This window comes from Pelecanus crispus, chromosome 4 (genome assembly GCF_030463565.1).
Source record: "Pelecanus crispus isolate bPelCri1 chromosome 4, bPelCri1.pri, whole genome shotgun sequence".
NCBI classification, from domain to species: domain Eukaryota; kingdom Metazoa; phylum Chordata; class Aves; order Pelecaniformes; family Pelecanidae; genus Pelecanus; species Pelecanus crispus.
The window spans coordinates 74,881,410-74,897,220 of NC_134646.1; the positions used below are offsets into that span (position 1 = coordinate 74,881,410).

The window sequence follows — 15,811 nt, forward strand, 5'->3', positions numbered from 1 at the left end:
ATATGAGTGAGGATATTTGAATTTGAACTTTTGCGTAGTCTCTGTCCATAACATGAGAAAGGCTACAGGGATTTCTATTTATTATACTGCAAAGGCTTGTCAAAGATGAACACTGTAATTGATAATATCATAAAAGGAGTTGCTCGTGAAGGTTTCATGGATTTAAAGCATATTTCTAATTTGGCATCCTGTGGGAAGTCATGTCCTAAATTACAAGGCATGGAGTATAAAACTAGCTTTGATCTTTTAGAAAATTACCCGTGCTGAAGACACAAGCAAGTAGAAGGGAAAATTTAGACAATTTGTCATCTGGGGTTAGGATATGATGGTATATTTAATGGTTCTGCTCCATAAAAATGTGAGAGACCATATTTTACTATGCTCTATGCACTGGGGAAAAATAGGAGGAATCCTGATTTTTTCCACATGGATGGATTTATATATTTCTACAGAGTATTGTTAAAAATTAGGTATAAATGGAACCCATCCCATTATAGGTAAGGAGGTGAGGTAAATTATGACATGCAGTTCATTATCAAAAAGCAGTTACTTTTCAAAGCAAGAAATCTAAAGTGATATCACAGGTTTTGTTCTGAAAGGTTAGAAAAATTGAGAGTTTTTAATATGGATTATGCATTGTGTGAGTTATGACCCAGGTAAACCCAATAGCGTGTGCAAATGACATGCTGTCTGTCACATATTGGTTAAAGGGTTTGGTAAGCAGAAAGAAAGATTTGGCTATAAAATTTTGACATTTTCAGCTTTTACGGCTTGTGGAGTTTTGCATGATTTTTAAACCTGGAATTTCTTTAAGATTTCAGCTCATCGTTGACAAATGCTTTCTGAGTTTCTCACCATTTAATGAACCAGAGGTTTTCCTTTTTAGACCATTGAGTGTCTCAAAGTGGAACAGAGTGCGAGACGTCTGACATTCTCTCTGTTGTATTTTCAGAGAATAGCGGCTATAAAGCAGGCCTTGAATGCACACAACATCAGTTTCTTTCTGAGGGGAGGATACTGGGTCTTAGTGACTTTAGCTGACTCCGGTTCAGGTAAATATATAAACAAAGCTCCTAACAAACCAACCTTTGGATGCTTGTCTGAGTTCTGATAAGTTAAGGAGAAAAATCTTCATATCTATGTATATGTACATATACACACATGCATATGTGCTTATTTGGTACTTGTTACATATAGATACACGTATATGTGTGTATATGTGTATGTAAATATATATATACATACACACACACAAGTATATATGGATGTGTTTTCATTTGGTACTTGTTTACAATCACCACGAAATAAATATTTCTTACCTATTTCCATTTTATCATACCTCATGATTTGTATCAGAAGTTTCTTGCTTTTTTCTATGTAACCGTGACATTAACTAAATACCTATATTATACTAAACAGTGCCCTGAAGGAAGTGCCAACCAGGCTTCAAAAAAACCATCTGGTGAAGCACTTTGGCTGCACTGGCTGCAGAGAAAGCAGAGCTGCTTTACTTCAGCCAGATATAACTGCAGGGGTCTGGGACATGGCCTTGCATCTCTGCCTTGTGTCTCTGATGGTCAAATCAACTGACGTGAAGCTTGCTGTAGGGTTTCCACATTTCTCATCCTGTCCTGGGATAAATTACATGCTTTTTTTCTGTTTTTAAAACAAATGAGAACAGGTTTTCTGCATGCATTTCCTGCATCTCTGGATTCACTCTGTACCTGGAAACTGGTTGAAGAGAGTATGTGTGCATACATGCGTGTGTGTTTTGAATGGAGATTGTTAAAATGATGTTTTAAGCAGAAAGTTCAGTTTTGACACAAACCTTGTATTAGAATGTCCTGTATTTTTTATTTGTGTATCATATCCCATAATTTATCCTTCTTTCTTATTTCAATGTGCTGTGGGAGAACAGCTTAGCTGACCGCAATCAGTTTATGTAAATACTGGTGTGATATTTTATCTGTCAGCTCTCTGTAGAAGACAAAGCTCTTTTATCTAGTCTCTACTGCAGAGCCGTGCTACAGTCTCACTGTGGTACCGCATCTGGTTTAAAGGGCTAACATGCGTTAGCCAGCACAAAAGGCTGGGATTGAAAGAAGCCCATGTTCATTCCAGCCTTTACTAATGTATGACTTTGATGAGTTAATTTTTTTGTTCAGAGCCTTAGTGTCTCCATCTGTGAAATTAATACAGCCCTGCTTTTGCAACGCATGTACTTAGGGTATGTGATCATTTCCTATGATAACTTTAGATTCCCAGAAAAAAAACACACTGAGTATGCAAATAATTAAATCTTCAGCGTTTTGGTTTTTGGTTGGGCTTTTGTTGTTGCTGTTGTTGATCCTCTGTCCTTCAGTCACAAGTCATCAATTAATTTTGATTTGCTGCCTTTTTGAAGAGGCTACAGATGGAGTGAAAAGAGGAGGTTACACAAATAACAACAAATGTTTTTCACCTGGCAATTAGATAGAAAAGAAAGCCCAAGAATGACTGATCTGAAAGAGGATGTGCTAAGCTGTTCTTTTATTTCATATTTCAGACTCTCGGAGAATTGGAGGAGGCAGTGGCTACTGGGCTATTGTGGTTCTCTTTGTTATCTGTCTAGTTGCAGTTGGGGCTTTCATCCTCTACAAGTTCAAAAGGCAAGTAAACCTTAATCAACAACATATACATTTTAAGAATTAGGCTTATCCACAGATCAGCAAAGCTGAGTTTGTTACTTGAAAAGGAGATTGAAGAATTGCAAAAAGTCCACCACTTTGAAAACTGTGTTTTTCTGAACTTTTCAGACATCAAGGTACTGCACTGATGCTTGCTTTCACTTGCTGTGCTCCACAATAAATAGCAGTAATATGGGAACTGTGGAGAGTTTGTGCAGCTTGTCTAATTAATATCCTCAAGGAACAGAGCTTACCTAAATATTATTCCTGATTAATTCCTACCTCATTACTCCTAACAGTTATGAATAAACTGAAGCTATTGGGACAAAGAGTGCATCTGCAATGCTGATTTGCTTAAAAAAGTAGTTTTATCAAAACGCGTAGTGCTCTAGAGTTTTTCTTTGCACACATTACGTTTTAATTGCTGGGGCAATGCCACGTAGAATGACTGATGGAAATAGATTAGCGTTAATTTGACACTAGAGTGTGTTGAGGGGAGAAATAATTCTGGAAGTGGCCTTTATGCGAGACATATTCTAAAAATTGACAAGGGATGTCATGCCAGCCTTTGGCAGTCTAATATATCTTTAGTCCGCAATTGATTTTAATCAGAGCTACTAGGGTTCTCTGCAGTTTAAAGAATTTTGTTCTTTTTCATGAGTCTGTGTTATCATTGGCTGTGCTCTTGGTATTTTGTATCTCTGGGGCATTTAGAAGCTATTTGGGTTCGAGCATACTGGAAACAAGCCTTCATCATCATAAAATCCTCATGTCTTTACTCAGTGAGGATTCCTGTTGATTTGTCTCATTTTTTTAAAGATTGATTTTTATTTGAAATAAATATAAGGTGATACAAATGGGTGTGGCAACGAGTTTGTGATAGCAATAGGCGTAGATAGCATTTAAGTAAGAGTTTGTTTAGATAAAGAGTTTTTAAGTCAATAGAGAAAACCCCTTTTTTCCAAGAATCTCTTCATTTTCTCACTGCAGCACCTAAGTTTCTCAGAGCTCGTAGTGGCTGATTGCTCTAAAGGACAAAGCACAGAATGCTGTATCAAACTGTCTCCAACTGAATAAAAATCCATTTTGCTAGTTTAGGTGCCTGCAGCAAGGAAAAGCATAAAAATGGTTGATGTGATGTAATTACATTATTTCAGTAGCAATACATGGAGCGTTTGCTGTTTGTAGTGTGGGATCATAAAACTTGCTTGTGATACCTTTCGAAAGCTGTATGATTTATGTCTTTTATTAGCTCTTAAATGAGAGCAATTAAATAACAGACACAATTACTGCATGGCAAAAGAAGTATAAAATATTAAAGAAAGGAAGAAAAAAATTATTTTCCTTGAGTTCTTTCTAAAATGCCCAAAGAATCATTGCTTTATAAATAGAGTTTTTATTAAGGAGGAAACTATAGTACAATTTGCAAATTGCAAGCTTTAATGTCTCTCACGCTTCTGTATATAATTTGTGAAAATCATTTGCATTTAAATTTTGTGGGGGTTTAATTTAGGTGTGAGTGGGGACAATTGTGAGATATATTCAAATGTTTCTCAGTAGCCTGAAAACTGCTGTTGGCATTGATGAATGACCATGCAGTAGTATTCAATTTTAGTCCATATCATATCTGTTTCTGAGATATTTGACAGAATTATTTTTAAATATTCCTGCTAAGGTTTGCCAGGATGACAGGTTTTTTTGGTTGCATCCTTCATTTGCAATTTGATTTTCAAAGAATATTGAGCGCCTAATCGGTGCTACGTTTGAAAAATCATTTTTTCCCCCATGTGGTCCCTGTGAACTCCTCTCCCACCCAAATCTTTAAGCCCTTTATAAACACAGGAAAGACTTTTTTTAAGACAGATGGTGAATTGCTGGATCCCCATGGAGTACTTACTTGTGAGTATAGTCCCTTTAAAGTCAGTACAGTTAGTATGTAAGTGTACAAACTGTTCCATAGGGACTAAGGCTATGAATCTGAGCGTCCTTTACAGATATAAAGGTTGCAGGTTGTAATACACAAAGGCAGCTTGTCAATATTATATGCCTGTATATTAAAAATTAATTTGCTGAAAGAATGCTGTAGGCAACAAAAGTTGTTCAATTTTAGGAGATGATTTCAGCAAAATAACACTTACTGGGCCATATGGTAACTCAGACAACACATGCAAATATAAATATGAATTATTTCCACATAGAAATTACAGACATGTATAAGGTGTTGAAATGTTAATACTGTCCATAATTTTTATGTATGATTCATAAAATCAAGGTGGAGATGGAGGACATTTAGTGGTGCTTTCCTTTCATTTATGTAAGATGATAGTCAGATACTCCCTTCAGAAAAGGGTTAAAACTCCTTTTTTCCCCAAGTCAGATAAATGTTTATTAATCTTAATTTTACCACTACGCTAACTGGGTCTACAGGAGTTACATTTGGCATTGAGACACCGGCAAAGCAGGTGGTCTGCAAAAGATTGCATGGACATGCCTTGGACAATTCTCTCTCTCTCTCTGCTGCCAGTTCTTTGCTTAAGGTTGATACCTGGAAAGACTGGCTTGCAGATAAGATGGTGACTGGATTGCCAGGGAGGTTACAGCTTCATACATGAGAGCATTTTATCCATTTGCAATGAGCAGAGGCACTGCTCAGGACTTGTGATGAAAAGTAAAGAGAAAACGGTGGACTTCTGCATAGACCATAGTACAGCTTCAATAGAAAATGGAGAAACCTGCCCGAACTGCCCAGCTTATTTCTGAAGTTCATGTCATAAGAACTTGGGTCTTATTTTACACTAATTTTTGTCAGGCAGAATTGTGAGATGAAAGATGGTGTTGACAAGACATGAGGGACTAATCTAATATCTCTTCTTTAATGAATCTTTTAGGGCAATCACGACAGCTATGATGAAACTTGCTGCTCCTGTTTAATTTCTAATTTTTTGAAAACTGCAATACCCAGCGCTAAAAGTTGGTGTCCCTCGCAAGAAGTAAATCTCACAAAATTAGTTTGGAGGAGAGCAGTAACCTAAAAATAACAATCCTGCATAAGATTCTGTGTCAGATGCGTCATGTACAGAAAATGAAGAGAGTATTTTATCTAATTTAGTAGGGGGGTAGGGGAAAAAAAGAGGCAGATTCATATAGAGGTAGTGGGATTTTGGCTGATTAGTTATATGCATAGTAAAAACCAGCACTGTCTCATCACTCTTGAAGGAATGCCCATTAAAAAGAAAAGATTAAAATGATACAATTTCCCACTACTCTAATCAAAACTAAAATTGTAGGGTCTGCTGTATAATCAGAGCTGTCACGACTGTCTAGCTAATGATTAGGGGACTGTAGGTTGCATGGGTTCTGATATGCCCTAATCCCAAACACTTGAACACTGACTAGGAAGACTGCTGCCCTCCGTTCTTATATGCAGTAAAATTGCAAGCATTTATCATTTCATCTCCCTGCCCCCGCCACTTCATCTAATGGCCTATTTGTGCATCCAGCCACTTCTCACCAGGAACATGCGCTCAAAAAACTGGTGCTGAAGTCCGCAGAGCTCACTGAGCAACTCCTGGCCATCCCAAGAGTGGTTAGCTGCTTTAGACAAAAAAAGAAAAAGCCAGAAAGTCTTGGCTTTTGATCCTTTGTGATCAGAGTAGGTAAGCAATTCAGATTAGGGCTATTTTTACCCAGTAAATGAAAAGTAAATTTTAAATATAAATGCTGGTGGTTTTAAAAACTAATTCCAGTCATATCCCACAAATGAACAGAGATTGGTTTAGATATTTTTGCAGGGGAAGTTTCAGCATGGCAGCGAGGAGCGAGAGCTAAGACCCCAGCTGCCAAATCTGACTGTGGCTGTGGCGCGAGAAGCAATACAGACAACGAACATGGATGGCGGGCGTAATTTGCCTTTTCTTTGGTCTTACTTTCTGGGTATGGAAATCACCCATCCGATGCCTCAAGCAAACAATATGTTACAATACTCACTAGTATGCTTCAGTTGTTTAAGCATCCAGGTAAAATGGACTACAGCTGCTCCTTTTGACCACAACAATATGAAGCAGCTGGAAAATATTTTTGAGAAATCAGGTCTACTTTTTAATGCAGATCTGGGACCTGCATATATTTTTTTCTGTACCATAGCATCTTTACTAAATTTGGTTCAGTAAAAAAACACTTCTTCCATTCCCTTTGAAACAATGTTTATATTTTTTGTGGGTTTCAAGTTGCCATCCAGAAAAGATTTCTTCATCTTTTCAGAGCAAGCTTCTATGGTGTGGGATCCTGGACAACAGTATAGAGAAGGCAAATAGCACTGTCTGCTCTAGGCAAAGTGGAGAAAAGGAAAATATTTTAGCCACATCAAAGCTGCATGTAATCATCATGTTACTAATGAAAGATCTGAAATCAACCTTTTCTTATTTTTTACTTCTCTATTACAAGATACTAGAATAGTCAAACCAGAGCAGATAGTTGGATTTTCTGCTTAGCTATTTTACCTGGTTAATAGTAACAAATTTGATTCTCTAAAAGAGTATGAAAATCTTCATCTTTTAATTTATATGCAAACTACCACCAGTGTACTTAAGGCAGCATACATTACTTTCACAAATCGCCGTGAATATACTTCAGCCAAATTTATACCATTTTGTGTGTATTCCTTTTTTCCCCACTACTATCAAGTGCCACTTTTGGTAAATGAACCCCCTCCTGGGTCATTTCCACAATCTGGAGCAGAACTGTGTTATCTTTCTGCCTCATTGACTTACTATCTCATTTTCAGTCTCTGAAGAAAAGCCATCTTTTTTCCCCACCTTGCTTATACTACTTTTATGTTCCATGAGAGCAAGTTTAGTCCCAATCCATGCCGTTTAGTTATAAAAAAACAGGCACTAATTTAACGATCCATAATATTTCATAAAAACTTCCTCAGAAATCAAAGTAATAGGATGTAGAAAAGATTTCTGAAATGAAAGAGGCAAGTAAATCAGGAGTACCTTAAAGCACAAAGAAGTCAGTCATCCGAACATTAATCCAAACATAATAAAGCCAACACCACAGTATTCTATTTAATAGATTATTATTGTTAGTTTTATTTAAGTTCCAAGAGAATGCTACATTATTCCATATCCTTTGCCATGTGAATATGTTCCTATTTTTTATACTAAACAGAATCTTAATCAAGCCTCTGGAAAATGAATGAAGTTGCATAAAGGCCAATGAATATTGGCTCCACAACGAAGCAATTGAAAGCCAAATAAACTAGAGAGTTTAAATGACTGGGAATCAATATCTCATCCCCCTCCTGCTGTTCCTTAGTGCAGAACATTTTTAAGTGCAAACAGTTTTGGATATGAACAGATAGAATTTGTGAATACAGGGAGGAAAAAAAATACTTTCTGGAATATCTTCTAAAAGGTGTGGGACCTGGAGAGCTTGGTGAAAGCCATGTGCTGTGATGTTCATTAGTAGTTCTGTGCAGAATTAAGTCTCCAGTTCATATTATTATGGTCCTCAAAGCAGGCACGAATATTTCTTCATGACTGAAATAAAATCCTACAGAGAAAACAAAAGGAACTAAAAATTTAAACCATGGAGTGCTGCTCAGCAGAGGTAATTGTCTCCAGTGATGGATGTGAAGCACATGCATTTTGCAGCTGAAGAGTAAAACCCCAAAAGAAACTATTGCATAATCTTTTTCTCTGTTCTTATAAATGTGCTTTCAATTTTCATATTTTTGATATAAATCTCTTGGGTCAAATTTCATGTCTTGTCATGTTTTCACAGTAGTCTTTTATGTAGACGCAAGCATTTCAGCTCTGCCTACTTCAAACACTTACATTGGACTCAACATAAATTGCTTCCTTACAAAGAGCAAAGCACATGAGGGTACACAAGATTTTCTCTCTGTACAATTAGGGATAGCAGCTTTCTTCCTACATCTTAAAGCAGCGAGTGGTGACTGGAAAATTGCCAGAATCAGGCCCATCTTTAGCAAGGATTCAGTATCCACATCCTGTTTCATCCTGCAGTGCGGTTGTCCCTTATGAACAGAACATCTGGCACATGTGTTAAAAATGCCTCTTGAAAAGTCTTGGACTATCATTTTCTTCAATCTGATTGAATCTCTTCCTTGTAAAACTCAACCAATATGAAACACGTAGAGATCTCTATAATGTATAAAGGGTCAAATGCCTACAGTGTATGCCTTCACCAGACCTGTAATATTCTCCTTCCTTCCATTCATACTTGGTGTTACAATCTAAGATGCTTTCCTCTGTAAGTGTGAGAAGCAAAGGAAAGTACAGAAGAGTCACTGAGTACCTCAACTTTATACCTTCCATGAAGGATCTGTACATAGCAGGATTGGGCTCATGAGGTTTAGGTGAGTGAGAAATAACAGCTTGCTGCTTTTATCCATAACCCATAAAGAAGTGCTCTTAACAACAATACGTTTAATGGTTATTTGTGAACTTGTGAGGCTTCTTCATTCAGGAACCCCTTAATAAGTTTAATAGTATGTGTTGTGATTGTGGTGATCTCTAACTAGTAAGTCTTACTAGAGATGTGTGTTGAAGCCTCAGGATTTACACCAAAAGACACACCTTGACCAGGTGTGTCTTCAGACAGGTCCTTCAGCCTGGGCAGACAACAGATAGACTAGCAGCTCTGCTCCCTTTACTTAACTGCAAAGGTCTGATGTGCCATATGGGTTTGAGATGGATAACATTTTTATTATGTCAAAAATATTTTGATAATGCCATTGATGCTTCTACAATCTGTCAGAAATACAGTTTTGAGAAGGTCACCTAATTATTGCAGAAACATATGTGCTAATTTTGCAGATGTGTTACAAAGACATTCTTCTGGGTTTTGTTTCCCATACGCATTTGGCAGTGGACTGAAAGTGAGCAATTTGACAGGTTTGATGCAGGTCTGATTGAGAGGGATATTGTTTTCCACATGACCGGTTTCATTAGCAGACACATTAAAAACAGTCTGCAGTTACTGGCCCTAGAGAAAAAAATCAAAATTAATTACCTAATGTATTTGTTTTGGTAATGAGGAATGTCCTTCTCCCTTTCAACATGGCTTTGTTTGTCCAATTAAAGGGAGGAGAGTGAAGCAGGGCTTAGCTTTTTGTGTATGTATGTGTTGGAGGAGCCATCGGACCCGTTGAAGTGGTCATAATAGCAGTGTTGTGCTATCAGATCTTCTTTCCATCCATGTCCATTGCATTTGGTTAGTGCTTTATTTACTCCATGCTCACCGAGATACAGAAAAGAGCAAGAGGAATCAGATTTCTTTCTTTGTGCTGCTTATAAATAATGGGATAAAATACCTGATTTCTGTATATGTATAATTGTGTCTGTGCGTGTGTATAGGCATACCTATACAGATGTGTGTGTGTGTACATATATAGGTATATAGGATGCAATTCATCTCTTGGATAGTCCAAACTAAAGGGAGGAGATCCTCTTCAGTCATCTTTAACAATTTCTATTTGTTCTACTTACTTTGATACAATGGAAGGTGCTGTTCAAAATAGTTTACTTTTATCCCAAACTAACATGGTGCTACCTGGTAAAGAACTTTTCTTCTGAAATGACATGTAAAGACAGGCCATCTTCAAAAGCCTAGAGAAAACAGAGCAACCTGTGCCTTTATCCAGCTTTCAAACTGCTGCCAGAATATGGAGCAGAAGATGGTCGTTTTTAGAGATGCCTAAAAATTAGTGTCACTTTTTCTATTTTCTCACTAAAGGAGCTCAGCAGAAACTGCAACTTAACCTCAGCAGTTCAACCCCTTTTTCTCTTTTCTTCTTGTTGTCTGCCCATTGCAGTAATCTCTGTTTAAGCACAGACTTTGACAGCCATGATCTGCTGGCATGCTGATCAAGCTGTCAAGCTGCTTCTTGCAGTGTAGGAAGCGGAGCTCACAACCTGCAACTCCCTAACCAGAAATGTCTGCTTGGAGCCTAGGAAAGGATGTCCTTATATGCCCAGGCAGATTGCAGGTGAATACAGCTACAGCAAAGGGTATGGCTCTTGAGAAATGTTTAAACCATAAATGCTGCTGCAAAGTTACAAGTCCCTGATTATTCCCTTTGATTTTACAAAGCCTAATTTAAGTTAATCTAGTTAAGAACTCTTTATCAGTACTAAGTCTTAAGCCTCCCAGTCTCAGCCATGGTGCTAATTGTTCATTAGAGCTGATAAAGTAATTTAATAACATGCTCTTTGTTTTTCTAGATTCAAATCAGAATGAATGAATTAAATGCTGTCTGCCATAGAGAGTTTTGTCTAATTCAGCAGTTCCCAGTAGTCCCAGGCCAAGCTTTACACTCTGTCTCCTTCAGTGCTGCCTGCTTAGCTTCACCAATCTCCCCTGTTGTCTTATTTGCCCTTATTGATGCCTGTTTACCTCCTTACCCCTGGGCCTGGCCTCCTGGTTCTTCACTCTCTGCTCCCTTTCCGTTCCCTGTCTCCTGGGTTTCTCCTGCTTCTTCCTCCTCAACCCTGAAGGAGTGTGAGAGTGCTTCAGTGCTTTGATGCTTCAGTGTCAGCCCACCTCACCAGGGAGATGTGATGATGATTGTGACCCAGCTTAATGTTTGTGAAAACACCTGGAACTAGGAATGAATGCCTGTTGGGCCTTTTTATTGCTTAAGTTCTTAAAATAGTTTTTCTGTCTTTTCAGTAATTTTTTTTCAGTATTGTTCATTGTCTGTCAATCTTAGTCAGAAATTGATGCTTAATTATTACGTTGGTATGAACATCGTGATAAGGCAGTTACATAAAACTGTGACTGAGAATAAGGAGTTGGTAAGTTTAGGTTGTGAACACAAAATTAAGGAAGGGTGGGATTGGTGATGTTTTGTGATTCTGGAACGACTTTGCTCTGCTGAAGCTCTGCTCTGATGCCAGCGACACAAAGGAACTCCTTCACAAGACTTTTTCTCCTTGTCCGATTTAGGAAACTGCCAGGCAGAAATGTCTACGCCCAGATGCACAACGAAAAAGAGCAGGAGATGACAAGCCCTGTTAATCATAGCGAGGACACCCAGAACATCATCCAGGGTGAGGAGTTTATTGATGATGATCTGGACTCTCAAACACTAGGTAACGCAAGAGGTAACTTCATTTTTAGTTTATAAATTTTCATAAGTAATTAATTTTTAATTTATGTTTGTTTTCATTTTTGCTTTTTTCATATTCCGCTCAGTCTCAGGAAGAAGCAAATAGTACACCACTGACAAAGGATTATCTCAGTTATCTTCTTTTGGCTTCCTTGTGATACAGGCTGATGTATGGATGACATGCTATGTAGAGCATGAGTACGGAGATAGTTTAATGTCAGGAGACTTACTTGGACAATTTTAGAGAGAAATTACATTTGGTGGAACAGGATATAATAAGTAACAGTTGAATTAACTCAGTAATCCCCTGCATTAGTGGAAAATGGAGTTTAGGCTAGAAGGATTTGTAGAATCAGTGTTTCCATGATTTCAGATAGATTGTATCTAGATCCATTGCTATATTTGCCATCATATTGCAGTGGCATTTAAAGTTTTCATGATTAGAAACATTAAATTTATTCCTGTATAAAAAGTATTATAAGTCTTCCCTAATTTAGCTGGTAACTTTCTAGTATTCATGGGGTGGTCATAAGGAACCCATGAGGGAAACTTTCTGTGAATTTCTCTCAGTGCAAATGATTTCAGCGTCAGGTGGAAGTGTATATCCTGGCACCCTGTGGTTATTTTTAATAACACGTGGAGTGCTGATCTGTGAAGTTCATTTCTTGTAAAATTTACCATTGTGTTCAGACTGCTTTCAGGTCACAGTCTGAAAAGCGGAGGACAATGGAAAAAGCTCCCCAGTTCCATTTCTACACATTTTGTGAAAATAAATCAGATAAGGCAAAGCCTTTGGAATTTGTAGCAGTAGATTCATGGTGTAACAGGCAACTATAATGTCTTCAGGAACCCAAGGAAGATGATGTGTTTTAACTGCACCAGAGGTAGCCTGGGGAAGGACAGAACTTTGGCAGAGGAGAGATTTCTTTATCTTGGGTTTCACCTTTATCGTTTGTTGTCGATGTCTTTATTTTCATTTGCTGAACTGTGCCCCGCTTCTAGGTTCTTGGAGGTGTTAGCGTTGAGTACAAGGGAAGAATCCAGCCTCCTGCTTTGCTTTGTGTATTTCTATCTTTTCTTTGACAACCTTTGTCTATGAGTGTCACTGTGTTTTCATTCAGATTTTGCAAGACGACCTTGATTGCACTCCTGACTTTACCAGAGTTTGTTCCAAAAACAACCCTGGAAAAACAAAGTCTATGTTAAAATTGTTTAATCAACTCATCTCCGGGGTCTTTAGAGGAGAAGGCTGAATGCTAACCAAGTCCTTGCAGACATGCCTCTTAAAGCGGAGCACTCGAACACCTCTAGTAATGTACAAAAGCATAACTTCTTTTAATGGTAGAAAATCCCTTATGGCCTATTTATATAAGGCAGCTTGGGATGCTGGAATAAAGAAATGCTACCCTGATTTGTAACGCACTCAGAAATAATCTCTACTTGCACTGCACTCCTTACTCAGAGGGGAAAAAAACCCCCAACTTCTACCTGGGCAGAACATTATTAGGGTTAAAGAGTGCAAGCTCATGATGTTTTGATGGAAACTTAAGACAGTTAGCAAATGCAGATCTTGAAGTGATTTGTGATTCTGCCAGGTTGTCAACACCAGCAGCATTCCCAGTGGAGCATAAAGAGTTCATTTCTGTAGATCATAATCATCCATATTGGTCAGCTACTGTACAGCTTTTAGAAAAAAGGCTTTATTTAAGACATAAAACTATACTTCTGCTCGCTGTACTGTTTTGTTACTTGCAATACTGCCCACTAGCTCCAGTATTGCTCAGTACTGCCAAGAAAATATTCCTGTTAATGATACTCCTCTATTTTATCTGGCTAGAGTATGAAACGTTATAATCCCTGCTTTATATTAAATTCTGGTTTACAACATTATTTGCAGAAGGTTCCTATGGCTATGGAGATCCCTTCTAGTTCTGGTGAGCTTTCCCTCTCCCTGTTGGGAGATGTCAGTAGCAGCCTCCACTCCATGCACTGCAGGGAGTTACAGGCCTGGCTTTCTGTTTGTTCTCTCTCTTCTCGTAACTTTTGAATTTCCGCAGTACAGTATTTCCAGACTCACCCATCCACTTTTTTTGTTTTCTATATATTTTATGTTGCCTACTTTATCGCAACCCCCACCTTGGGACTCCTCAACACCATTACCTTGCAGTGACTCCTTCTGGGAGAAGTGGCAACTTGAACAGCTACAGAGTTCCCCTATTGCTGATGCCGGTCAGTGTCCAGTCCCAGGTCAGTGGCATGTCGAATGGACGCCTCAGGTTCCATTCTCCTCCCTCACCTGCACCCCTCAAGACAACTACACCTTTTTAAGCCACAAAGAGAACCAACTTATGCTGTCACTCAGATAGAAACCCTAGGAATTCACCACAAATCCACCACCATCAGCAAAAGCTTTGCGCAAAAGTATGCTGTAGGTACATGGAGCTGTTGCACCAACTTTCACCTGACCTGTTGTTTGATAAAGCCACTCTCTTTATGCGATTGACTTGTCCCTGCAATAAAAGGGGGATTTATTGTGAAGTGCCTGAAATACACTAATGCTGGCCTTTTGTTTCTATATTTTTGTAGGCAATCACTCAGGCGTGGTTTTGAGCATCAACTCCAGAGAGATGCACAGTTACCTGGTTAGCTGATATTTACAGCTGAACACAAAAACCGAAAGACTCTTCTCTGTATCGTTTTATTTTTCCCTGGTGATGTCACAAAATTGCAAATATGGCCGTAAATGCTGGTGGAGAGGAGGTTTCTTATCAGTCCCATGGAAAAAAGCGTCTATCATCAGTTACCGAGGGAGAAGGATGATACGTCTTGTGTTCGCCCTATGGCCTGGGAACTCGTTACAATTGAAACTCAAACTATGGTAGCAAATTTGTAGCCCTAGGCACCTTCAATGCCACCTTATTTCTTTTCTGTATATGCTCTAGTTCTTTATGTTTATTTTTAGAAGGATTGACTGTAACTTTTTAATTATATTTTTAATTGAGGTATTCAGCGGCAGGCTGGGACTCTTCAGCCCAAAAAGGTGATTTTTACACAAGCGACTAGACCAGAACAGATGGTTGGTTGATCACGATGACATTTTTTTAGGAGGCCAAGTGTTTCTGCACTGGGAGAGGACTGAGCGAGGAGACAAATGCACTCCTAGTCGATACAAACTCTTAACTTAAACATGTGTGAGACAATCTAATGAATTTAGGCTTAGGCCCTTCTGCGGATTAAAGGAAGTAAAGTGTTAATGAAGATATCTCATAATATAGGATAATGCTCTTGTAATTGTAGCAAGTCCTGACAAACCATCAGCACCAGTATCTCCCCCAACCCCACCATGCGTGAAAGAAAAATACCAGCTTGATGCTATTTCCAGACCAGGTGCCTTCACTTGCAGACAGTCATTTCAGTTGCTCTCTTCTTGTCTCCTGAGCAAGCACCTCTAGGACGATGGCAGCTGCCAGATGAGTTATCCTGTAAAACCCCATGCTGGTGGCCTGTCTCTTTTTAAATTTCCAGAATGTAAATACCTCTTTTAAGTCACTTTCTTTGTATGGTTGTTTTTTTTTAAAATTTCCTATTAGGGCAGAGGTGCCAGGTAGGTCAGAGCTCTCCTCTGGGCAGGACTGGGTAGTGCACCGCCATCCCCTTCCCACCCGCATCCTTCTTTGGGATTTTCCCTGGCCGTTGGACCTTGCAGGCAGGGGTGGGCAAAATCTTACCTGACCTTTTCTGCTCGGGTTGGTTTGGCCATCCTGAGGGCCAGGGGGAGGATGGGCTGTGATTCAGGGGTTCGTATTTCCTCTCCGTCACCACAGGGTGTCACTCGGTCCCTACCACTGCTGGCCCCCATTTCTGCAGGGAGGACGGTGGGGCTTGCGAAGGAGCTGCCTGCAGAAAAGCTTGTGAGTCAGGTCAGAGTTTCCTAATCCCAGTTTTGTGAGTTAGGTTAGAGTTTCCTAGTCCTGACCTCTGCACCCCTAGGGAACGGCATCGTGGT

At 38.9% G+C, this 15,811-nt stretch overlaps 1 protein-coding gene across 1 annotated transcript in view; it reads left to right on the top strand.

Moving 5' to 3' along the window:
• SORCS2 (sortilin related VPS10 domain containing receptor 2) overlaps positions 1–14,415 on the top strand; it is a 591,852-nt gene extending 577,437 nt beyond the window's left edge. The window contains exons 24-28 of the mRNA XM_075708979.1: positions 953–1,052; positions 2,546–2,648; positions 11,643–11,800; positions 13,973–14,052; positions 14,392–14,415. Coding sequence (XP_075565094.1) covers positions 953–1,052; positions 2,546–2,648; positions 11,643–11,800; positions 13,973–14,052; positions 14,392–14,415 — 465 coding nt within the window. The remainder of the gene's footprint in view (positions 1–952; positions 1,053–2,545; positions 2,649–11,642; positions 11,801–13,972; positions 14,053–14,391) is intronic.
• The last annotated feature ends 1,396 nt before the right edge of the window (positions 14,416–15,811 follow it).